Source organism: Gymnodraco acuticeps, unplaced genomic scaffold, assembly GCF_902827175.1.
Source record: "Gymnodraco acuticeps unplaced genomic scaffold, fGymAcu1.1, whole genome shotgun sequence".
Classification (NCBI taxonomy): Eukaryota; Metazoa; Chordata; class Actinopteri; order Perciformes; family Bathydraconidae; genus Gymnodraco; species Gymnodraco acuticeps.
In genome coordinates, this window is record NW_022991632.1 from 714,950 (window position 1) to 742,469 (window position 27,520).

Here is a 27,520-nt window from a genome sequence, read left to right on the forward strand (position 1 = left end):
TATATGTGTAGGTCCATAACTTAAGTGTGGAAGACTGAGAGAACCTCTTATATTACACAATGGGTGGGAAGCTGATTTAAAAAAGTCTTTCTCTTAAGGCAGAGGCTGGATCATGCATCTTTTCCTATCCATCTAATAAATAGGGAAAAGAGAGAGAAAGAGAATATGTCTTTGTCATCCTCTCTCTCCCGTCTGTGCAGTGGCTGCTGCAGGACAGCCCTGATCTCAGACATCCAATACGGAGAGAAGGAAATGTGAACAGGGGGAGGGGCTTGCTAGAAAGGGAGCCAGGCTCAGCCTATGAGAGTGAAGGAGAGGTGTTTCAGCCCAGAATGCCCTTGCCTCAGCGCTGAGAGCAGGGGGAGACAGAGAGGAAGAAGAGTGAAGCCGGGATAGAGACACCAGCAGGTGCAGAGGGTAGAAACAAGCAGGGTGCCAAAGAAAAAGCTAGGAAATCAGGGAAAAGTGAGTTAAAAGTAAAACAAATAGTCAGACAGAAACCATACCATCATCTTAGTTTTTATAAGCTGGAGCCCACTTATTTTCAGACAGCCTTCTGAGCTATTTACCCTCATTTACTTGACGGATTCTCCTTCCTCCTCTTCTTCATCCAGTCATCCTCTGTGACAGTCAGAGCCACCATGAATACCGGGAGCCCCAGGAAGATACAGTTCACCGTTCCCCTTCTGGACACACACCTGGACCCAGAGGCAGCAGAACAGGTGAGGGGCAGAAAGTGGAGGATGGTTTAGTTTAGAGGGACTTTTAAAGGTTTCTTTAATGTGTCAGTGGCTTAATTAGACTTTATCAAGATTATTGTGGAATGATTAGAAAGGAAATCAGAGTTTGTGCTTGTCACAAAAAACAGAGAAACATTTGTGCCAGCCATCAAAGCAAGGGCTGCAGTAATAACTGAGCATCTCAGCTGGAATAAAAAGCGCAGTGTGCTGTGTCCAAAATGCATGATGACAAATTTCCACTTTGAAGGAACCACATTTTCAGCTTCCTATTACTCTCTTACACATAATTAGCCAGCTGTGTCTTTTGAATACAGCGCTAAAGTAATCATGATTAATTTAGGATTGATTCTTCCAGTTCCTCTCACAGCGAAGCAGGTTCTTGGAGACACAGTATGTCAGCAGTGATACAAAGGGGTGTTGCAGTGAATAGATCTCCAAGGGTTTGTTGTTTTGGTTTTACTGACTGGTTGCACGCACTGTACAGCAGTGAGATACTGACAATAGTTGCTAAGTATCAAAAGATAAACTTGCTCCAAATCTGCTATCAGCAATGAAATACTTTTATCACATACATCTCAAATGGATCTAAATAATAAATTGTAACTGTGTTACATAGCTGACTTCGAAGCACATTCCACTGGGGGAAGTCAGAAAAGATGGAAAGATATTCACTTGTTTTTAAATCCTATAAACTCAACATTAAGGATTCAAAAGAAAATAACTCTTATTACTGACTGAAAAACCCAGTGGGTGCTACTCATGTGTCTTTAGAGAATGCAGTTAATAGGTGTGTCCCATTTTCTCGTTTTTTATAAATATAACATAGGCAGGTTATTAATTACAAATGAGCATCGAGTCAAAAGATTTATGAGTCTGGGTGCACTCGTTTTAGTATCTCTCTATTTCTGCTGGTCACTCTTTTCCCAACTGTGACAGTAAGAAAAGAGATGTTGGGAAGACTGCTTTTAGCATGTATGTGAGTTTGCTTTTGAGAGGACATTTCACTGGATTGTTTGGGATAAAAGGCTCAGTTTGAGTTAGAGCTAATGAGTATTATTAGGCTCAAATGTGAGGAACACAATGAGCACACTGTTTAAATCCTCCATAATGTCCTTCTCTGCACACAAATTTGACTTGAGCTGGAAGTGTAATAACTTCCACTCAAATTGAAAGGAGAACAAGGAGAATGTAAAATGTTTACATTCTTTCTTGTGGTTTGCAATCTTTAAGTGTGAAAATAAGTGATGTTATTTCATCTTTTGTTACCGTTGATACTTTTCTCTACGGTAACCCAACCCAGTCTCATGGCATTTCGTGTTCACCAACACGATTTTTAATCTATTGATTCGTGTTCACCAACACAATTTCCCCCTTTTTTTTCGTGTTGCACAGCACGATTTTAAAAGCAATGTATTTCTACTGGTAATGACGCTCATGGAAGCACGGCATTCGTTTGTGTCGGCTGCCCTTAAAGGCAATGTGAGCGTACATTCTCATTGGATAACGGAGAATTGTACACCCGGAAGTAAGTATTCCCCTTACTGTCGATTGATTTTACAGTGATATCTGCACTACTCATCGACTAAAAAACACCAGATTATCCTTGTTAATTACACAACATTGATTGGTTTAAATTGTGTGCAATGCTTTTGTATTGTTCCCCTTCGATTCGGAGAAACAAATATTTTTTTCGGAGTAAAGGATGGCAGAAGACACTACACTACCCAGAATCCCCAGCTATCGTTTGGACTACACCATGTGCTCTGTTTGACAAACCCCGTGATAGTCCTCAAGCTCTGTGATTGGAGAGTGTGCTCCGAGGGTTACGCCGAGCCTCGAACTTGAAATGGGATGGAACCACGGCAGACTGTCCAAAACTGGATTTGAACGGGTCCACCGTGTCCCCCCCTCCCCCACCCTGTCCCCAGAACTACACATGCTGGCTATTCTGTTTCGCAACATGTTCTCTATCTATGGCACGTCTCTACTGGGAGTTGTAGTTTTAAAAGACGTTTTCGTATTTCCCATAATAAGAAGTTGCCAGTATTAAACTGTGTACATCCCTGGAGGTTTAGGGGATAGGAAAAATAAAATAAATGGGTGAAAATTGCTTGTGCCCATAATGGGCAGCATTAATATATACACAAATGCCAGCTAAGGTCAGAAGAGCTTTATTTAACAGCCGGTCTTATGTTTGTGACCCCTGTTGTTAATTGATAACATTACATTACATTAATTGATAAGCCTGAAACATGCACTTGTCAAGGTTCAGAGGCACATTTTGCAAATATGGCAGTATCCATCGATCAGCTTAAGATAAGATATACTTTATTGATCCCAAGTTGGAACATTTGCGTTACATCAGCATGTGTAACAGTTGTAAATATGCAGTGGTGTTTATTTGTAAATCATTTAATATAATCACACAAATTCTGTGTTTTATATTTAACAATTCTGTGTTCTTTATTTATTGATTGTTCAATACCTGACAAGGCCGGAGATGAAATATCTACATACATCTTATAAGAGTATAATACATTATGTATAATATCAGTTAAAATAAGTGCTTCAACATAGTTAACATTGCTGGAGGTATGCACAAATATTGATAGATGTTGAGGAACCTGAGACCCAAGTTTTTCATTCAATGCATAACTACACCATAGTTGTGTAGGCCTATATGATATGTCAATAAACCTTAGAAAATCTTGAAAGGGATGTGCAAAATAGTCATTATATACAGTCTTTAATTAACTATTAGTAGAGAATAACGAGTAATGAATATACTTTATAGGGATCCTATTAATATCTAATAATAAAAATAATGAAATTCAATAACATGCTTTAACCACTAGGTGTCCCTTTATATCAGCTGTGCACCTTTATGGTGTAAATACAGCTTATCTACCAATTGGATCAAATATAAAAGTCAGCCGAATTAATGTTGATACTGCAAGGAGACGTATTGTGTGAAAATAAATGTAAGATGTTGTTTAATGGCTGATATATTTATGATCCACGTGTTATGACATTAGGGTCATGAAGAGTGAGATCGCTACCCCTTTAAGAGAGGGGTGTGGCGCGTGCATGTGAGAGTGGGTATGGTAGAGCGAGAGTGAGCGAGCGGTATGTTTTTCTGGAAATGAAACGAGGCAGCGGTAAAAAGCCTAGGTCTGTGATGTATCTTGTGAAACGGAAGAACTGAATAAATACAACGGGCTCGCCTCTCTCCAGTGATTTCATAAAGTGGGTTATTGAATCCGAAGCGTGTTGCTTCTGCCCTGGGAGAAGACAGAGAGTCACCCCCCCCTGTTTCCTCGACCACGGTCTGGGAGCCGACAGGGAAAGTTCAACACACGTCACGTTTTCAGTTCCTCATGTTTGTCTAGAAGTTTTCTCATCAGGGCTCTATAAATACAGAACTACGGCAGATATGCAATATTTAATGCAGCCGAACCGTGTATTACAATGCCGTTATGTGATGACTTTCAAAGAGAAAAGCAAGCACACTCGGAATAAAGTATTATTTTATTTTTGTAATGTTTTCGGTCTGTTTCCGGTATTTGTTAAGACGATGTGCTGTGAGATGTGAGACTGGAATTGCACAGGGGGAAATAACGTAGGCTATCTTTAGATGCGGATTTTGTTAAACTAATATGTTTGCGCTGTGGACCAACACTATACATTGACGGGGAAGGGGGGGTAGCAATAAAGATAACACCATTAAACAGTTACACAACAATGAAAACGTTCTCTGGACGCAATTTCCTGAAGTAATCTTCGTAATAACTAGCAAACTAAAGATCATGTACATCCACTGCACACATAATCTGAAATAACAACTCATATTTCTCGCATCAAATGACATCAAAACGCATTTTAATGGCCAAACTAACTTTAAAATAGGCATTTTCCACCGAGAATAAAACGAAGTTCGGCCATGTTTTTTTTTTCTGCAGGGAGAAATTTGAAGATCACGTGACATAGACGCCAGCCATTGGAATGAATGGTGAACAAAAACGGGGTTTGTCAAACAGAGCACATGGTGTAGTCCAAACGATAGCTGGGATTCTGGGTAGTGTAGTGTCTTCTGCCATCCTTTACTCCGACAACATTTGTTTCTCCAAATCGAAGGGGAAAAATACAAAAGCATTGCACACAATTTAAACCAATCAATGTTGTGTAAGGATAATCTGGAGTTTGTTAGTCGATGAGTAGTGCAGATATCACTGTAAAATCAATCGACAGTAAGGGGAATACTTACATCCGGGTGTACAATTCTCCGTTATCCAATGAGAATGGACGCTCACATCACCTTAAAGGTAAGGGCAGCCGACACAAACGAATGCCGTGCTTCCATGAGCGTCATTACCAGTAGAAATACATTGCTTTTAAAATCGTGCTGTGCAACACGAAGAAAAGGGGAAAATCGTGTTGGTGAACACGAATCAATAGATTAAAAATCGTGTTGGTGAACACGAAATGCCATGAGACTGGGTTGGGTAACCACAGGCATAGTCAAATCAGCTGGTCTGAAATCTCCCGGATTTAATGAATCTGCCAGAAGTTGAGCATTCGAGGGAGTGATTATCCAGGCCTGAAACGTATTGGTTTGTTCCAGTGTGGAACTAAGAAACATTATTGCATATTTTATTGTCCTACTGTTATTTGAAACTCTGTGTCCGTGAATTGGTGCCTGTGGTACATTTGTAAAAAGGTATTTTGTTACCGTTGATACTTTTGAAATGTTCCCAGTAATATCAAACTAGCTTTGCGTAGCTAGATATGTCATGTCAGTCATTAATACTACAACAAAATGTAACTTTGAGAGCACTCCCTGGTTACGCTTTTGCCCAGTGAGGCGGGACTGCTCTCTCCATAGCAACACATAAATTGACATCTACAAAGTGATATCAATGAAAGAATACTTGTTTTCATAGGTATTCACTGGTTTTAATTGGACAAAACTAGCCTATAGGCCTTATAGCAGTAATTTACTCTTATAGCAGAGAAAGCACAATTGAACACATTTAACAGAATGAAAAACAAAGCAACTCTTTATCATAAATGGACTGACATAGAAGTTATAGTGATGTTTTAAAGAGAGTCCTTTGCTTACAAACCCCTTCTCATAATGATTGAGTGATACTGAATTACTAGAACTGAATATGATTATATTCCTTGTAAATGTTTCATTTTTCGACTCGATATATTAACTATTAACATTATATCTTGTTCTATTTCTTAAGCTTCAGAATTTATTTTGAGTGTTCTATCTATTTTAGCTTTCTGACCAGGGTTAATCTATTATCTACTGCTCTCAACAACTCTACAATGAAACGATTTGGTGGAAATTATTGCAAGGAACTGGTCAAGGAGTTGTCCTTCCGAGTCTTTAATCATCTTTTGCAAAATAGGCAGAAAGAAAACAGAGAGCAATGTCTCTACAGCCAAGTGCAACTACTCGGACTGAAGAGTCTGCTTTTATACATTTCAATGATGCTCAGTCATGAGAAAATAGACTCTGTCAAAGGACAAAAGACCCATGACCATCTAAGGGACAATATCTCAGCTACATTGATATACTATCTGTTGGCATGGCTTACAGGAGGTTTATATTTATTTATATTATTCACAAGATATTCTGTTATTTAGTAATCATCATTTCTAATACAATTGCAGGGCATGTACTTCTTTCTGCTAACAAACCCATAATGCAATGATCCACTTTACGAATGCTAAACTACCACAGAGCAACTCTACAACTGTCAGTGATGATTTATAAATGTATTATAGGATGAGAATCTGTACAGCGATTTGTAGATAGCACTTGTCTCTACGGTAACCACAGGCATAGCCAAATCAGCTGGTCTGAAATCTCCCGGATTTAATTAATCTGCCAGCAGTTGAGCATAGGTGATGGTTCGACAGCGTGATTATCCAGGCCTGAAACGTATTGGTTTGTTCCAGTGTGGAACTAAGAAACATTATTGCATATTTTATTGTCCTACTGTTATTTGAAACTCTGTGTCTGTGAATTGGTGCCTGTGGTACATTTGTAAAAAGGCCTTTTGTTACCGTTGATACTTTTGAAATGTTCCCAGTAATATCAAACTAGCTTTGCGTAGCTAGATATGTCATGTCAGTCATTAATACTGACAATGGTCAGCGGAAAACAAGGTCAGAGTACAACAAAATTTAACTTTGAGAGCACCCCCTGGTTACGCTTTTGCCCAGTCAGGCGGGACTGCTCTCTCCATAGCAACAAATAAGTTGACATCTACAAAGTGATATCAATGAATAACAAATAGAAATAATACTTGTTTTCATAGGTATTCACTGGTTTTAATTGGACAAAACTAACCTTTAGGCCTTATAGCAGTAATTTACTCTTATAGCAGAGAAAACACAATTGAACACATTTAACAGAATGAAAAACAAAGCAACTCTTTATCATAAATGGACTGACATAGAAGTTATAGTGATGTTTTAAAGAGAGTCCTTTGCTTACAAACCCCTTCTCATAATGATTGAGTGATACTGAATTACTAGAACTGAATATGATTATATTCCTTGTAAATGTTTCATTTTTCGACTCGATATATTAACATTATATCTTGTTCTATTTCTTCAGCTTCAGAATTTATTTTGAGTGTTCTATCTATTTTAGCTTTCTGACCAGGGTTAATCTATTATCTACTGCTCTCAACAACTCTACAATGAAACGATTTGGTGGAAATTATTGCAAGGAACTGGTCAAGGAGTTGTCCTTCCGAGTCTTTAATCATCTTTTGCAAAATAGGCAGAAAGAAAACAGAGAGCAATGTCTCTACAGCCAAGTGCAACTACTCGGACTGAAGAGTCTGCTTTTATACATTTCACAGGCATAGCCAAATCAGCTGGTCTGCAATCTTCCGGATTTGTAATGAATCTGCCAGCAGTTGGTTCAATGGTGTGATTATCCAGGCCTGAAACATATTGGTTTGTTCCAGTGTGGAACTAAGAAACATTATTGCATATTTTATTGTCCTACTGTTATTTGAAACTCCGTGTCTGTGAATTGGTGCCTGTGGTACATTTGTAAAAAGTGTGTTTGTCTTATTATGTTTGCTTCTTTGAGTCTGCATTCTTGCAGTGCATTTGTCTCTCCTACTGATTCTTTCTCTCTGTGCATGTGCCTGACAGATACAGATGTAATTAAAGATGCTCTGGTCTCCCTGTCTTTACTGTTTGTGTCTGCGTATCAGGGAGTTGGTGTCGTCTGTCTGTATTTATTTGGCCACCCTTCTGCTCCCAGGCGGCAGCCATTCAATATAGAATCTTAAACTCCTCCAGCCTGGGGTTTACCTTTACCTCTTCTTCTTTTAGCTCCACAATAAATTCACTTTACCTCTTCTGCAAAGACTCAAGATTGTTCTTATTTGTTCTGCCGCAGTAAGCATGACAATGGCTTGGCTGATTGCCATTGAGCCTGTAGACTTTTAGTTTTAAAAAACCTGGGTGACCTGGTCGTGCATGGCATGTTAGTGCTTAAGTAGTTTTATGATGACAGCCAAACAGCACAAAAGTCAGCTATAAAGAGAAGAATATAGAACATTTTTGTTTGTGCTTTTTTCTTTGTGTTTGCAAGCACACTTATGAATGTCACGCCAGGGGGCTTCACCAATGGTTCAGTAATCTCTGCAACCTGATCCCTCCCGACATGGTGAATCAGCTCCGTGGAGACCTGACCGTCATTCAGAACAGCCTCCCTGAGGTCGGACCCTCACAACAACAGCACACACTCATCCTCTTATCTGCACACAGCTACAGTGTGTGCCAACGTTATGATAACCTTACGATGGAGCTCACTGTGTTCTAACGAGCACAAACTGACTGTACCTGATAGGCCAAGACCTGATGGTGACCCAGGATAGTAGTATCCAGATTATTTTTTATCAAATATTCTTCTTAGTAGTAGAAGATTGTAGTGTTAGGAACAGGCTGTGTTACAGTTTGACTACTTGATAGGACATTTAGGAAATATAATTATTCTTTATGAATAACAATATCTTTAAACAGGAAGCTGGATCCAGGAGCTTTGCTTAGTTTACTGGAGATTGGGATAGCGGCTTTCGGCAGACTCATATGGAAGAAAAGAGTCCTTATTATAAAGATTTAAAATGAGGTATAACATGACAATTGAGGTGATTTACAGGTGCTGGTTGGCAGATATTATTATCTTTCTTCAGAGCAAGCTTTCCAGTCTTTATGTGAACCTATATTACAATCGTGTGGATCAAGTTTTAATAATAATCCAACAGATGGAAGCCTTTTATTTGATCCTCTCAGCTAACTCTCTGTAAGAAAGAGAATACAAAACATCAAACGCTCTCCCAAAACAACCGACAGTGGATTTTTTATTTCATTTCCCCATTTTTAAGGTGGAGGCCCCTTGCCTGAGGAAATATATTCATAGATAAAGGTAGTATAGTGCTTGTTGAGATGATGAGTCATGACATTTTGAGGTGATGTTCCTCTTTTACAGACGTTTCAGGGCTGACAATGTCCTCCCTGATATTCCCCATGCTGATGTTTCAGATCAACTATGTCCTTGACTGAGAACATAACAATTACTCTGTAGCCTCGAGAGGGACATTTTCCAAGAAGACCTTACTTAATATGCAGTACATTCTAGTTATTATCACACCATGCATAGCTCTGACACATTATGGCAACCAAGACCTATTAAACTACAACACATATGTTGTAGTTTAATAGGTTTAAGCTGAATGTATATTAATTACTGTTTAACACAGACGAAAAAGCTTTATTGTTTTCGGGAAAGTTAACCCTCGAGCTAATTTGTTAAGTTGAATAATTCATACGTTTGTCCTCACCTATTCTCATGTAATTTTAAAAGTGAAAACATAGGCTACAATTTGAAAATAGGAATAAGTATATGAGCTAAGCAGTTAAACAGGGTTATACTAGATCGAAGTGAGGGACTGAAATTACTTATCAAGGACCCATACATTACAATTCTAGTTCATTTACACTTCGGTTTCTCTTTTTGTCAATCAACAGGCACTTGAACAGGTTAACAGGCCTGAGCAGATGCAGGCTGCATTCATTGAAAAAATAATGCCAACCCCTGATTGAACATTTTATTTTATTATAAAATGCCGCTTCTTGCCTTTGTTAAAGCGTATGCATTGCCCCTTGACTCTGCTCCCCTAATGTAGCTGGTAGTATGATACTCATTGAGAGATGATGATAAGAGGGTTGTTACAGGAAGGGAAGACAAAGGATTCATAGGGGAAAATTACGGGGAGATAGAGGACCAAAAAACAGAGATAAAATAAAGTGGATGTCACTGATCTGGGTTTTCAATGTCCTTGGAAAACAGTGAATTCCCTAATGAAAGCATTCAGCTAGAGAGACCACCGTTGGAGACGTCTGTGAGGTTTTAAGCCTGAACAATTCAAAGATCATATTTCCAATGACAGAATGAGAAATCACATGAATATGTCTCTGCATTGTAGTGAGTCTCTGACAGCTCCGTACTGCTTCAGCCCACCTAATAACAAGGTGTGGGAAAGATTTATTTAACCTTTATTCCTGCAGCAATTTACTGGGTGTGAATGCCTTTTTTCTGATGTATGGTGCTGACTGGTGCAAACACATTGTTATAGTGAAGGTCACAGGGCAACACTGATAGCACAAGTATTACAAAATGACCACTGATCCTTTTCTCAAAGGATGAGCAGGGTTAGGAGGTAAAGGCTTTACACGTCAGAATTTCCCAGAGCACACTTTGACCTTGTTTTTAAACCTCTTTTACCTCCATTAGCTTTAGGTTTGGTTATTTCACGGTAAGAAAATTGTTCCTAAGGACAAATCTGCCTCAAGTAAGAAAGCCTGAACAATAGCTGTAGCTCCAGCAACACTGCTAATTCACTTCCACTGGATTTAAATGTTAATGATAGTGGGCATTCAGTACAAAACAACAACTAGAATGTTACATATCAGCACTGGGACAAGTGCATATTCTTTGTTGGGTGCTGCTGCACATCCTGGCCTCAAAACACACACTTTGTTTTTTAGTTTCAGCATCAGCAGATAGTTACAAAAAAGTGCTTAAAATCCTATTTATACAATTATGCCATGTTTCAAAAGTGTATTAAAGAAGATGAAACATAAGATCTGTTCTGGGTTTAAGAGACTCCAGCAAGTATGAGAAAATGCAAAGGTTGTTCATAAGCTTCATATATGTGATTAATGTTCAGGGACCTTTTAAAGTAGTATTTAAAGATCCCTGAAAAATTCCCCCCCAAAAATATTTTAGGCTAAATAAATTGTTTCTAATATGTTTTTTGTACAGACTGCATTGGAGTTTGTGTGGCCCGAAACAAGTCAGAGGTAAAGCCAATGTCAACCAAGCACGAGTGTTAAATATGAAATAGGGCTTTGACTCTCGCCTGACTTGACCTATATTTTCGAGCCAAGGGCATTTTGTCTGCTGCCCCACACATGAATATCAGCATGCATAGCTCTCCCTGCCCACCCATCACTTTCGAAGGCTGTTTTTGTTCGTTGTTGCGATAAGTGACAGAACTGCATTTTAAATGGACAGTGGGTTGAAAGGGAGGCATGGTGGTTTGAGCGGTGGGCCTGTCCAGTGAGCGGTGGTATTTGTGTGAGGGAGGAGCAGGGAGTTTGCTCTACTGCCAGCTGAGGAGAATAACAATGACTCCAGGCATAATCAGTTGTACACAGCCATGGCTCGCTGTGCTTTGATTTGAGACGGTTTCAAGAACAGCAACAAAACACATACACATGGCTTGAATATAAGGACATGGATGTATAGTATACAACAAAAACAGAAAAACCTGACAAAAAAAATGAATCCAGCACTGCAAAGCACAGGCATATGTAATATTCTTCTTTGATGTGATACAGCTGTAAAGACTAAACCTGGCCAATGACAAATATTTTAGACTGGTGTAGTTTGGCTGAAGTCAGTTTTGAAGTTATTGATTACTGATAAATGTTTATGTAAAAATAGGTAGATTGTTAGGATCACCATTTTCAAAAGATGCTTGAAGCTGTATATAAATAATCAGGGCTATAGATGTTAGTGTGTTACATTCAGGTGTTCTGCCATTACCGTGTTACGCAAAGGCAACTCGAGTCATTACATGGGATTGTATTTTGTTTCCCCAGTAAAAATGTAATGTACTACGTGTATAGAAAAATGGTGCCCTCTGTTTAAATAAACAGTGACACTCAAACATGTAGACAGTAAAAGGACAGTGGTGTCAATTTAGTTTAGGTTTACTATCTAAGTAATATAGCTGAATCATATGAAATAATTGGATTTTTTTGCCCAGTTGCCACCAATTTGCTGGGGATGTATTTGCATTTACACTGTCTTCTTTTTTTGCCATTACAGAGTACAGGTACTATGTAATGAAATGGTTTCTCTGCATTTGACCCATCCTAGTACCTAGTGCCTTGCTCAGGGACACCTCAGTAGCACTTGGTCTTGTCGGGACTTGAACTGGTGACCATCCAGTTGCCAAGCCAAGTCCCTATGGACTTCGCCACCACCACACACTTCTGGTGAAGATGCAGGTGCAAATGCAGTTTGAGCAATTGAGCATTGGATTGACCTCCAATACCATTTTGTGCAAGGAGAAACCTCCCTATGTTTATGTCGACATAAACACAGACCTACTCCGAGAGATATTAACCGTAGCATCGGATACAGAAAGGCACCAAGAGGAATCTGAATAGTTGACATGCAAACCCTTTGGATAAATGTCAAAAGCTGTAAAACATCTCTGCCTGCCTGCTAAAGAAAAGTCACTCAATGCCTCTTCTTATTCACACTTCCTTCCTGTACTCTACGTCTGATTTAAAACGTAGTGAAGATGAAGGCTCTTATGATCTGAATACGCAATAAGACTGTGCATTTGAAACACTGACTGCTGATTTTTCAATTCATCCTGCAGAGTCTAATGTAATGTTTTTGTTATGCGTTTTAGGTTTCCTCACACATTTTGTTGAGCAAAGCAAGGCCTCAAAGTCAAACATGCACACTAGCTGATTCTCCTCTGTTTCTTTGTGTTTACATTGATCTTGAAATGTACCCGCCACTAAAGGACTCTTATCTATTTGATTTGCATTGTAAACTCACAGTACAGCTCAAACCTTTATCTTTAGTTTGTCATCTTGACAGAAAACAGTTAAACGGATTTCGTTGTATCATGAAATACAATGTGATGCTACACGGTGCAGGTGGAGGTTAAACTATCTGGCTGACTACAGAACACTACACAGCTTTTTAAATGCACAAGCAGCATTTAGAAAAAGATGCATGGAGGACTGGACCTCGCATGCCAACCGGCATTAGTCAGCAACCCTGTCAGCTATGTGTGAGGTGTGAGGAGTGTGTGTGTGTGTGTGTGTGTGTGTGTGTGTGTGTGTGTGTGTGTGTGTTGTGTGTGTGTGTGTGTGTGTGTGTGTGTGTGTGTGTGTGTGTGTGTGTGTGTGTGTGCGTGCGTGCGTGCGTGCGTGCGTGCGTGTGTTTGTGTGTGTGTGTGTGTGAATTGACTTTCTATCTAAATCCCTATATCATGGCCTTTTAGGTTTATATAGCAATAAAATGGAAAGTAATCATCCTAATCCTGGATTCCTTTCCTCCCAAAAAGTATTTGGTTGCAAAGTTTTGGAGACGTAGATGCAAAACCGATCTCATTTGTCCTTTGCAGGACCTGACGAGGCATATTTAACAGAAAAACTATCCATCAACCCTGTGATACAAAATACATTTGAGATCATGGGAGAGTAAAAATCTGAAAAATGCAGATGTGCTAAGATTTTTGACAGAAAGACTATGGTGAGAAGTGTTACAGGAATGTAGATGAAAGTATTTTTCAATTACTGAAAAATAAATGTATATCAATGGGCATATTTTTGGACTTATTACAAAAACCGGGCAAGGGGACATACGGTGCTGATGTTTTTGTTTTGAGACAGACAGATTTGTATGTTGCATAGGAGCAATATAAAATGTATTACTGCTGCTCCTGGTTAGGGTTAAGTTCTCTTTTCTTCTTAATTTTTTCACTTCCCTTCTCTCTATTTGAGTTAAACATAAGATAAAATAGGATAAGATAAGATAAACCCTCATTGATCCCCATACGGAAATGCAGGTGTTTTAGCAGCAACAACAATAAGGTCAAGTTGAATTCAACACGTTTTAAAGTTGTAGAATGCTTCAGGCTCATTAGCAATCCGGGCAACCAATCTTTTTTACCTGATTCAACTTTCTTAATTGAAATTAAGAAAATCCTGAGATCACCCAAAACCATTTTGGACACTAACAGACATGTTGGCCTGTTTGCATTTCAAATGAACAAAGGTTATACAACTCTTCTTTTTACATCTACCTGGAGTGTTTCTAACAGCTTTACCACAGGTTTGGACTCTCTTCTGCACCACTTAGTGATGAATTATCCCAGAATAGTCCAAAGCTGCCACACTCCACTAGTCATGAGCCATGATGCAAGTGCTGTATAGGTGGTGGCAGGCTGCACTGCGCTCACTGTGAGACCCAGCCCTGCTCAAACAGCTCAGGCATCTTCACAGAGAACAAGACCCAATTATGGATCACAGTCTGTGTTATGGGCTGCCAGCATCATGAGAGAAAGTGGATGCTGAGCTGGTCATATGGCCTGGTACCAGGGAGCAGGGCTACACTCTCACTGACTGGCTGAGCAATGCAAAAGTGCACATTTCAAAGCACTGTTAATCATTTTTGATTGGTTTGGTTAATATAACCCATTACAGGTTAACGTTGGTGTGAAATTACAGCCTGGAAGTGCTTCAGATTTGTATCAGTCAATATTTCACTTCAAACTTAACGACTATAGCAGAAGCTAGTCGAGCAAAGTTATAGGATGATTTTTGGTTCAGAAAGCTCTACTGTTATATCGGCAAACATTTGTGATGAAAATAGTTTTTTTTCCCCACTTAAAATCAAACTGTTCTACTTTTTCAGATCAGAAGACGCAGACCCACACCTGCCACTTTAGTGGCATCCAGTGATCAATCATCACCTGGTAAGGTACACACGCATGCAAGCACACCCCCCCCCCCCCCCCCTCAGTAAGGTCTTTGTATTGATTTGCATTCTATATCTCAAAGCCTGGATCACATCTTTTTATTTGGATATCATCCGTTTTGGATTTCTGTTCTCAGTTACTTGCTACAATCTGAGGACATGGTCGAATTGATAAAGTCTTATTTTTTCCAAATGATCAAAGGTTTAAATCAAACCTACTGGTGAGTGAGCATACAGACAGAATAACAAATATATTCTTAACCAAGCACCACACAACAACAAGTTAGCCACAATATGCTTCACAATATTTCAGACATTTCTATTTCTTATTTGTATTTCTGTGATGCAGCATCTGAAGTCGTTTGCAGAAAATGAACTCTCCTGCTGCATTAGAGCAACAAAAACAGCTGTATGTGTGTGTGTCCTCTCATGGGATTTTAATGATCAAACACAAACGTGCCCCTCTCAAGATGTATCTTCTCTTGTGAGTGATCCGGTGGTTCCGTGCTTCTCTGCCTGCCGCTGCTGTGCTTTGCCATGAGTGTGTAATGTGACCCAAATTAATAGAAGATAAGCTGCTGAGATAAGGCGGTGAGTGTACATTTCCCAAGGTGAGAAAACAGATGGTATTTTTTATGACTTACTGAAAATTTGAAGCATTCTTGAGCATACCAGCAAAGACGGCTTAATATATAACTCACAGCATTTTATCTCTGAGAGTTGAGTGTTATTTTATCTTGAAAACAACTGTCCTTCTAATTGGGTGTGATTATTTCCTGGGATCTGTTCGCTTAATGTGTGTCTCTGCGTGTGAGTGTGACTACATGTGTCTGTGATTGATTCAGTAATTGGACTCTGAGCATGTGGAGTGTCTCACAGTCAACCTTGATCTCTGCATTAAAGTGCAGAGAACACCCTCAACAATCCTGCCTGCTTAGTAGTAAGTAGTAAGAGAGAAAAGAAGAAGAGACTTACAGTAAGATACATTAGCATTAAGTAGAGATCTATTTGAAGTGAAGGCATTGGAAAAAATAAACTGAGAAAAAGTATAGAAGATTACAAGAAAAGAGGATGTTTATTTTAATAATATATATATTAGGTCATATTCATTTTACACGAGGTTTAAACTTAACCCTGTCCCTTATTTGTTGTTGTTTTGTGTTCTGTCTGAAAATAAATGATGAATCTTGAGTGCGTCTCAAAAAAGCCATGCCATGGAAATATTCTGAAGACAAAAACAATCAAGCATCAAATCTGAAACAGAGATCGACCAGAGACCCAGACAGTGTGAGAGAGAAGGGGGATTGGGAGGAAGAGTTCATGATGATGATGAGGGAGATGATGAGGGAGATGAGCTGTGCTGGTGCGGTAATGGTGTGCTCCACATGAGACAGAGCCCTGCCGATTGCTCTGTCCTGTGCACTGTGAACCCTAATAGCATATCTGAGTAAAGCAACAGATGTACAGGCAACTTAAAAGCAGGCTGTGGGCTTAATAATGAGGAATCAGAAATAGTTAGAATTGGTCTGATTTGATCTTCCCTAAAGAGGAAAAGTCAGGTCTTCAAGATAAAAAAACACTTTTTAAAAGGTATTTTATTATACAACCTGAAACATGACGAGCCTCTGTTTTGGTATTTGCATTTCCTGATGAGCTGCAGCAGTGCACCACACGTGAACTACTAATGGCTCAGAAAACTATCACGTTAAGTTGTGTTCTTACAGTGAGACGCTTCATCTCTACAGCAGCAGCAGCAGCAGCAGCAGCAGCAGCAGCAGCTCTGTGGGGGGGGGGCGAGCACGGCCATCTGAAACACTTTGGCATATAAAGAATTGAAGTAGATGTTACATTATTGCAAATAGCGTCGACATTGGCATTGATACATGTAGGGAAAAAAACGATGTTTTACACTAAATGTATGATGAAAGTGTTCATTTATTTTCAAATGTATGCTGCATTGGTTATATCTGATTTTCTTCTGCCAAGCAAACTGCTGTCTCATCTTTCTAAATCTTTAAGTAACTTTAATGTACATGTGCAAGACTGCAGGACTGAAAATATAAATTGACACCATGCTTCAGGCAGCCAAATTAGAGCGCCTTGGCTGAATAAGGAGTCAGAAGAGTGTCTCTGTTCTCATCTGGCTTTGTGTCAGACAGCCAGTCCGCTGGGAGTTGCAGTGATAGACTCATCACTGCTGGAACAGCCTCTTTTCTCTCATTGTGCAGCACAGATGGGCTCGATAAACAAAGAAAACAATCTGAAAATCTTCCGTGTGAAAGCCCAATTTAATGTTTGTGACCCAAATGATATTTCAAGTATGTTATCTACTCTGCTCCTGTTACTACTACTCTCAGTTGTAACAAAGTCTGTTTTTTAAATGAAAGAACAGCTGCTTACTGTAATAAGCTGTTATGTCCCTATCTGGAGTATTTTGATCCAAATTCATTATTAGGGTCAAAACACCTTGTACTTTAATTACAATACTCTCTTACTCGGTGGTATTTAAAAGCCTCATAAAACTGCAGATAAAACTGCTACCATTACAGGAGGGGAACGGGTTTTGCTATATATTATTCATACAAGAAGATACAATAAAAAACCAACACAATTATTAGCTAATGATCTGTTAATGTCAAAAACAGATTAAAGCAATGAAAAAAGTGAAGTTTAAACTACAACTTAATACGCTAACAATAATCACTACACAACAATGGCATGTATTCAATAACATATATCCTATACCTACTCTAAAGAATATTATGCATATACTTGATACACATGCATCTTTTCATATACAGAAACACTTAATTTTTTATTTAAAATGAAAGTGTACTATCATTTTTTTCCTTTGTTTATTAGTAAGAATTCATGTCCCATCATCATCATTCCATAAGTTTACCCCATTTAGTGTAATGCTTTTTAAACACATACTTACACGTTTAAATTATGCTGTCTTTTTGCAAATAACTAACTTTGGCACTCCTTGCGAGAAACTCTAATTTCAGAGTTATATAGTTTGGCAGCTGGTGTCAAATACCAGATAACAAGTCTTAAACTTGACTCTGTAACTTGAAGGATAGTCTAATAATGGCCCATTTCCCGGGATTGATTTGAACCAAGATGTATGAACTCCCGGGAGATGCTGAACATAAGATTCAGTTTCGAGCATTGCGGCGCGAAGAGATTAATCCCTCTTGAAATTAACGACTTTAGTGTTAGGGTTTAATATACCGCTGGGTTTGTGTTTGGTGCAGAGAGAGAGAGAGAGAGAGAGAGAGAGAGAGAGAGAGAGAGAGAGAGAGAGAGAGAGAGAGAGAGAGAGAGAGAGAGAGAGAGAGAGAAACAAGCACATCACTGGCATTTCGAACAGCCTTGCACATACTTTTAAGTAGAAATAATATATGCACACACACACTCACACACTCACAGTGCCTTCCTAGTGCCTGGGGATGCATAGGTTGCCAAGCAACACGGTTATGTCCTAGAAAAAAAGTTACGAGGCTGAAAAGGCAGAGTTGGCTGCAGGTTCAACGCATCACTACTGATCGCGGTTAATGGTTTCACTGTAATCCAGTAAACTGTCTTTATGTTTCTATTTTAGTCCTCTCTCATATAGTGAACACAGAGTCCTGTTTCACATATCGACTACGGATGATAAATCTTTATCCAGTGGGAGTCACATGAGCTTTACGTGGGTGAAGCATCATGTGGGAGTTTCCTTCTTTAGCTAAAAAAGTACATGATTGCTTTAACATGCAGTGCAGTTTATCGGTAAACCTAGCCAAAATGAATGCAGACATACTGCCAAAAAACAGTATTGCAATACATAGAGAGTATTTTTTAGCCTATCTCAGTGATATAAATAGGCTGGACAAAATAATAGAAACACTTACAACGTGACATGAAGGTACTGTTGTATTTGTTTTGGCCAAGTGTACCTAAACACTGCCAACTGACTGTAAATCAAATAAGCCCCAGACTGTATTTCAGTATGCTACACACCTACTCTGCCATTGGGAGTTTGGGATAAACACTGTATTACTGTTTAATCATCAGCAGTTAGCTGCATGAGGAGGTTTAAAAAGATGAGTGGATTAGCATCCTCTTTGTTTGCAAACAAAAAGAGTAAGTTGTCACTCATCTAAGTGCTGAGTATGAAAAAATACATAATTCTGCCCACCATGCTTGATAAGATATGAGAAAACACTTAGTGCAGTGTGTCAGAAAACCATCTGGCCAGAGGTCACCTTCGCTCTCTGGAGACACAGCAGCTACACTGACATACTGAACAGGTCAACTGTGCTATTATTCACATTATTCAGTCTGCCCAATATCAACCTGTTTATTCAGTTTTTGCTTTAAATCCCCTATTTTTTGTGTTTTATTGTTTTAATAATAATAATAATAATAATCCTTATATTTATTATAGCGCTTTATCAAAGACTCTCAAAGCGCTTTACAAATACACATTACACATACAGATCATACATGTAATGGTCATCTACTGTGGACAATACCCACAGGAGCAAATTCGGGTGAAGTGTCTTGCCCAAGGACACAACGGCCTGACGCAGTGGGGCGGGAGTGGGTTTCGAACTGGAGTTCCCCAACGCCCCCTTGATCTGATGATCAAACGCACAGAACACTGCGTCACCCGTTTAAGTACTTAACAGATTGTTTGCTCTCTTGCAGAAATCGATGAAGATCGTCTCCCAAACCAGTTGTACAAGGTAATTTAATTTAGTTATTTTTGTCTTGTCCTTTTTTAACTTAGTTCACTGTGTATTGAAATAATCTCCTTCATTTTAGTGCTCTCTGTCAGCTGATATAACACATTGATGTTTTACAGGCAGCCTTGTTGAACTCCCCTCGACAACGGAGAAAAGGGCAAAAGGGAAACCCTACCATGAAAGGTAGAGTCGGTCATCTAGCTTTATGTGTGATGTTGACATTTTATGTGTTCAATCTCAATAAATATAGAAACCTGGTTAGAAAACGGTGGTGATGATTAAGGCAGCTGTCTTTATTCAGAATACTAAAGTCACGCATGTCAGGTCAAATTGAGCATATGTTCAAATTAAAAATAAAACTTGGAAGAGACATCTTGAATAAAAATATGATGAATCCAAATTATATAACCAGCTGGAAAATCCTAAAAAAATATAAAGCGAAAAACCAAAAGTCATACGTAATGCAGTGTCAATAGTATTTTAAGAAAAACGTTTTATAAAGGCCAACCTATCTTTAATGGGACAAAGCTAGTGTGTCCAATAAGAGTCTAAGTATCAGATGTCAGGAAATGTAAACTTATTAGGAGAAGCTGAGCTAATGGAAGTCTGGTTTACCCTGAGTGTCCGATTTCTACCTCAAGCCAATTAGAGCTTCAATTGCCTAGGCAAGGACTCATTGTCCCCTATCGCCTAACAAGAATATGTCCAAATGTTCATGTCTTTAACTAAACAAGTGGGCCTGTTTGAGATTAGGACATTTGATACCCTGCCCACCTAAAGCAAACCCGAAGTACAAACTAAAGAAAAGCACAAAGCCGGATAAGAGATGAACTACTGGAATAAAATCTGTAGGCCGTTTGCAAATATTATCTTCAGTATCAATTTCCAATTAAGTACAAATACAGAATGTAATAATTCATGCAGGACTGCAGAAAGATAAGTTCAAACAAACAACAGAAGCAAAGGAATAATGAATAAATCTGAAGCGCTAAAATGTTAATTTATTTATTAATTAACATTTCCAAGTGTGATGAGTCACTTCTTAGAGGAAATCAGGGTGATGATCATTTCACTTTAGTTTCACACAGTAGGGAGAATAACAAACTGTGGATGAATGAGGTACAAGAATGCAATTAAACTAATACAATCCCAACTCTGATGTATCTTTACCTGCCCCCACAGCTGGGTGTTGTTTAAACTTTGCTGGTTTATTCAAATGCTTAACCTATACAATATTTGGTTTAAGTGTTGGATTTCCACCTCCATCTCTCTTTCATGGTTACTGTTCATACCCCGTCTATTCCATGAGTTCCCTTCCCTCTTCATCCAGTTTCCTGTCTAGCTCCTTCTTCTACAAACATTTCCCAAATGATTTGGTGCTTTTCACTTTCAGTCTCCACTATTTCTTCCATCCACTCCTTAACCCTCTGATCTTCCCCTCTCCTTCCTGTATCAACGCTTTCCTCCCAACCAACTTGTATTTCCCTGATCTCTCACCTCTCTTATCTCCACGTCTCTCCTCACAGAGCTTCAGTTTATGGTGGAGCACCACCTGTACAGGCAGCAGCAGGGGGGGGGGGACGAGTGCTCCTCAGAGAGCTACCTGTCGGATCGTCCCAGCCCCGACTCATTCCCCCCCGGGGAGGAGCTCCCACATGACGATGAGGCCACTGCAGAGGCCACTGCAGAGGCCTTTGAGAAACTGCGCTGCCAAATGGAAGGTATGTTTGGAGTCTGTGAAGAAGAGGATTTCATTTGCAACTGTCTACTCAGCAATACATCTCCTTAAACCAAATACAATAATGGCTTACTCTCAAAAGACACTGCAACTTACAATTTAGCTGGGTTGGAGGAAGTACTAGGTTCCAATACAACAATGTTGAAATACCACATTACAAAGTCCTGCAAAAATAAGCTTACAAGAAGAGATGTAAAATAAAAAGTATTAAAAGATTGACATAGATGTTGATGATACAATGAAAGAGAGCAGATGGAAGGCGAGGAAAGAGGGAGAAAAAGCTTAGTGAAATATTTTAAGGTAAATGGATGAAACCAAATACAGCTTATACATTTTAAGGTTGTAAAAAGAGGAAAAAAAAGAGGAGAATCAAAAGAAGTTAAACAAAGGTTTCTGGGAAATGGAAAGGAACACTTATGCTTATTCGCTTTCTGGCAGAACATTGGATCAACACCACACACCAACTTTTACATGCTAAATTATGAAGCTACGGCCAACAGCCCACTGTCTTATCTTTACATAAAGACATATCAGAAACAATTACAAGAACAATCCAACCAAGAACCTAAAAAGCTCACAATTGAAGTTTTTTTAAATTTGTTTTATCCACAAAAAAATGGGTACCACTTTACAATAAGACTACCCTTATAAAGGATTCATAAAGGGTTTATAATTAGTTTATGAATTATGTTGTAAACACTTTATTAATCATTAAGAACCATTTATAAACCAGTTCTAACATAGTGTGTTACATCAACACAGGCTCACTATTTGGCTAGATGACTAAGCCTTATATTGGCTACTTAGCGAGAATCAACTCAGTGAGCAACAGATACCAAGGATGCTGGCTGATGAAGGCCATTTCTCAATGTCGAGTAAACCTAAAAACCTAACCGAAGAAGACGAAGTAAGCTAGGTAGCCAATATAAGGCTTAGCAGTACAGATAAATGTGGGCTCACTATTCGGCAAGCAACCGGTCACAGTTGGCCTGTTTATCTCATGTCATATAAAAGCTTATTAATAATCAGTAAAATGGCAAAGCCAGCATTACTTGAATGTGCGTGTTTGACATTTTTATACTTTTTGTGCAGATTAAAGAAATAACATTATGTTATTAAATGCCAGAGGAGCTGGTGCATGGACCTTTGTTGCTTTGCGAGCTATTTCCCCCCATGTTTTATGTTTATGCTAAGCTAAGCAAATCGACTGCAGTTCATTTTTAGCATGCAGACATACAGTATCAAAGCTCTGCCAGAAAGTGAATAATTCCTTTAATGATTACACTAAGATGGTTCAAAGGGCTGTCTTGGCAGGAACTGTCTTTTCACTTTGCCAAACACTTCAGCAGCTGATGGGGAAAAAAGAGCATCAGCTTTTTTAGCTTAGGCCAAATAATTCACTTTAATGGCAGGTCAGAGAGGACAGCACATACTGCACACACATTCAGTAATTACTCAGCACTAATGCATCATGAGGGCTGCCTTTCTGAAGTGCAAACATAATTTGTGTTAATGTTTTTATCTATTTTTATTTTTAAAAAACGCTCCATATAACAAGAGAACTAGGTTTTGTATGTCTTGCTTCATAGGTGCTAATATAGTTTCCCTGTACAGATAAAAAGGAGCAAAGGGGAAACTAGGGGAAACCATTAATGACCATTAACACTAGTCCATTGGAGTGGTGGTTTCACTTATAGACCAGCCTTTTAAATTCACTCGGCATGATTAAAAAAACGCAAAAGAAAAAGCAGTGAAGTTCATTACTTTAACATTATTTAACAGAAGATATTGGAGTATTCTATTCACACATCTGTATGGTGGAAAGTAAAGCTTTCTCTCTTCACCTTCAAGATGTCCTGTATTTGTATCTCTGTCCCCTGCAGAGTTCTCGAGGGAAAGTCTCTCAGAAGCTGCTGGGGGGCTCGAGTGCCCTCTCTCCAAGGAGAAGGAGGATTGTTGTTCCAGCCTTGCCAACGTAGCAGATCCCTCATCACAACACATCAACGTGCAAGCAGGTAGAGTAAAGAGCCACGTTTACACAGGAACAGTTTCCCTCAGGGGACTCTTCATCATCTGTTCACTAGGCAGGGTTTATACTTATATAGATATGTAAACAGTTCAATAGGCTTGGCTTGGTGTAATGTAATCACGGCTTGTCGACAAACATAGTGGCTTTGATCCACACTTCACAAAGCCCTGCTGTGGCTGAAATACCCCGGGAGGCAGCTCATACGGAAGTGGAAAAATGTGTTAGCGGGGACTGATTTACTGTAGATTTTGTTTGTTTATTGACTTCTTTCTCTCAATATATGTGGCCTATAAACAAGAAAATTAAGTTTGTTATATAACAAATGAGTGCGTAACACAGTCTTCATTCAACTAAAATGTTTGTACTATAAATCCCAGCCATAATTGTCGCCATAAATCTAAATTATAAATAATGACTAACACACAAGTCACTTCATAAATAAGATTGAATGCACGATATGACCCAAAGATCTGTCCAAGTTAAAGTGAAATGCCAAAAATACTTCCTTCTACTGTAAAGTCAAAATAAATTAGTAGTAGTAGTAGTAGTAGTAGTAGTAGTAGTAGTAGTAGTAGTAGTAGTAGTAGTAGTAGTAGTAGTAGTAGTAGTAGTAAAAACAAGAAAAGGAACGGAAAGTTTACTTTTCTCATAAATTGGAGAAACAACCATCCCTATTGTAGGTAGTAGTATATGAATATATTAAGACTTAATATATATATCATAAAGTCTTCATAAATAGTCATTGTTTAGCCGCAAGACTCCAATAGATCCCCCACATCAGCCACTTGTCTTTATCTTATTGCCCCTAAGTGTTTTATGTCTCTGTCTATTTTTGCAGACACAAAAGCAGCAGCACCCAGTGCGAGTCAGCCAGCAGAGGAGAAGACAAAGAAATGCAGCCTGGAGAAAAAGAAATAGAGCGGTCTTCTGCACAACACAAAGCTGCTCAGCCAGCCGACACAATGAGATTGTGTCTGCAGATCCACTCTCTAGATACATCAGGGCATCCATGTTCCTCTACAAGTTAGGCCTTAGTAACCACACCAAGAACAACAACAAAGGTTTCGAAAATTATTTTGTGTGACGTATTTAATTAAAATCTATTTGTTTTAGCTTCCCCTTCACTGAACTAAAACTAGCTTATTGTATCTAGTTAATTAGAAAGAGAGACTTTTGCAATCTCAGTCCAACATTCAATTTAATTAACTTCTACACTCACATGCATTATGTCCCCTTTAATGTTCAAATGCAACACCTTTTCTGTTTGCAATAATTTTTAGACCGTTTTTCATCATTATATGTGCCATGACTCCAGCAATTATTGTTACATTCAAAGCAATACAAATGTATTTGAACCTCATAAATAACTGGGACCGAAACCAAAACATTGAACATTCAACTGAAGTGATTTAGTGAGGTAGATGCTGAATCTCCAGTGAGTGGGTATAGGCAACATCTAGGTTGGTTGACAGTTTAATGAAAACATATTTACACATGTGTTCACAATACTGTATTGGACATCTACAAATACATTCTTTAAGGAACACTGGAATAAAATTGCATGTTATTTTTTCTGCTACAGCATGTAGAGCTGCAAAGATTGGTCAATGCACTGATTGACAGAAAATGTATGGGTAACTATTTTGATAAAAGGGTATTGATTGACTTTTTAAAAGAATAAATGCAGACTGCTGGTCCAACAATATAACTCAATTTGAACTATAGGGAATTTTGAGAGGCATTTTTCACTATTTTCTGACAATTCATAGATAAAGCCATTCATCATGAGAATGATCATCAGAAACATTGAGCCTTGTAACCCTAACAGCATTGCACATCTGCTTAGTTTCCTGTGCTTAATTAAAAGAAAACAGAAACCTGAATGGAGAACTTGATACTTTTGTATAAGTGTGTTGGAACCTGGTTGGAACACGGTTCATTCAACCATCCATTCAAGATGGGGACCTTGTTTCAATACAGCCGATCAAATCTCTTCATTTTAATCCGTATTTGCATAAAGCATTATCAACATAACCATAACGCACCCTGCAACACAAAACAACCACCAAAACCTTGAACTACATACAGTTTCCTGGAAAACTCCCCTGAACATACAAACGTAAATGCATGTCTGACCCTAAACCAGCAGCTTGTTGAATGAGCGACCAAACAAACATTCACAGTTGAAAAGAGCACTGCCATCGCTAGTTTGGAGGTTAGCATGCTAATAAGCCGCTCAGTTGCAGCACATTATACAGCATGTCAACTTACTTTCCTGCGAGAGTCTGTCAGATGCTGGTGTTGTCCTTGCAATGAAGCCTGGACGTTAATCTATCCATGGTTATTTTCCAGCACTGCTGCCTACAAGTCTGCCCATCACATGTAGGCTACCATTTGTTTACTTGGTGAGGTCACCTGCTACTGCTGACAATCACAAACACACACCCCCATCTAATTACATTACATTACATGTCACTTGTTAGATTGCAATTTGGGGTGAAGTGTCTTGCCCAGGGGCACAACGACATGCTGACTGCAGTGGGGTTTGAACCTGTGACCCTCTGATCCGAATACCAACGCTCAACCCACTGCACCACACGCCATCTAATGAGAGGTAAAGGACTTTATCTTATATTTCCCCCAAAGACCTTTGAAAAAAATTAACTATTTACTACACGACTAAAAAACTGAACTTGTTAACATTATTTCTGACTGCAAACAGGAATAAATACAAGTGATTCCCGTCAGACTTCCAAGGAGGACATATTAATCTATGCTAATATCCAATTAACAAAATATCTGGTTAAAGTAGCTATCACACTCCTAATACAAGACTTTTACCAGCAACTGTGTAGTGGTAAACTTCTAATAGCTTTGGACAGAGGGTTGAGTCTAGTCGAGGTTTTATTTTAACTTAGCATTATCAGTGAGCAAATTGTATCATCATATTTGACACTTTTTGGAGAAATGAGAACCTGGTCACAAAACACTTTCCTGCATGGCACTGAACGTAGAGTGACTTTATTTTTATTATATTTAATTTTTTTATTGTACTATTGTTTTGAACAGGTCATTTCAACAAATTGTAATTACCAGCATTCCCTTTTCATTCTAGTTTTTTATGAAACAAGAAAATTATAAAGTCATCACCAAACTCTTACATCCTACATGTATTTCATCAGTTATTTGTTAGCACATAGTGACATTATTATGTAGAATTTGTGACAATCCTTCCATGACATGGAACATAGAAAGAAAGAAAAACTGTTAACAAACAGTAAGCTAATGCCACCCTAGTATTGATCACAACAAGCCAATGATCACAATGACAAAATGATTTAAAAAGATGGTAAAAACATTCCTGTGCAAGTTATTTTCTTCTTCTGCAGTGTATTTATGTAATGATTTTTTCTGTTTTTGAATGGTAATAATGTAATATGTAATTGTTCCAATTTTACTTGAAATGATTGATGATTACATATGTAATCTACATTTGTTTGATACAATAAAATGTTTAAATTGGTGATTGGTGGTCTTTCTCATACTTATTTACTTATTTTGGTACAGTCCATGGATTTTGCATCCAGTCAAGTTAAGAGCATGCTTCAAATCCTCAGCTCACAAGTCACGAGTGTCAAAAGACCATATACCATGATCCGCTTTCTTATTAAAAAAAAAACATCAAAAAGAGATATGTTTGCGGAAAGTCTTTAAGAATATCAAGTTAAACTTACAGTGTCTCACATCACTGCACCACTGGTCATGTGTTTTACATTGACTGTATACTAAAAATAGACACTCTGACAATACATAATTCAGTGACTCAGAGTTGGGAGTTAAAAACACATACATTTTTCATACAGAGGGCTGGTTCTCACAAAAATATGTGTACACTGCTGAAAGGTAGGCTATATTGGACATCAGACCTTTACGAGGTTAATCACTTACATTGCACAGTTTTCCTCTGACAAGAGGATATGCTGCAGCGTGTCCTGACTGTCAAAGCAGAACGTTTAAGTTTTTATTAATTTTCTATGTCAAATTGAAAGGCACTTCTATATTGGCTCCAAATAAAGGCTATCATACATGCTTTGTTGCTTTTGTAGTGTGATACTACCTCATAGACAATATGGAAAGTGCAAGTTCAAAGTGACACTATTGGTCCATTTC

The 27,520-nt window shown here is 38.6% G+C and overlaps 1 protein-coding gene across 1 annotated transcript; it reads left to right on the forward strand.

Moving 5' to 3' along the window:
* Positions 1 to 346: 346 nt before the first annotated feature.
* On the forward strand, positions 347 to 26,876 carry LOC117534164 (protein phosphatase 1 regulatory subunit 1A-like). The gene is made up of 7 exons (XM_034198288.1): positions 347 to 722; positions 14,788 to 14,848; positions 19,546 to 19,583; positions 19,703 to 19,766; positions 21,110 to 21,304; positions 23,205 to 23,336; positions 24,189 to 26,876. The coding sequence occupies exons 1-7, from the start codon at positions 642 to 644 to the stop codon at positions 24,266 to 24,268; spliced, it is 651 nt and encodes a 216-aa protein (XP_034054179.1). The 5' UTR covers positions 347 to 641; the 3' UTR covers positions 24,269 to 26,876.
* Positions 26,877 to 27,520: the final 644 nt, after the last annotated feature.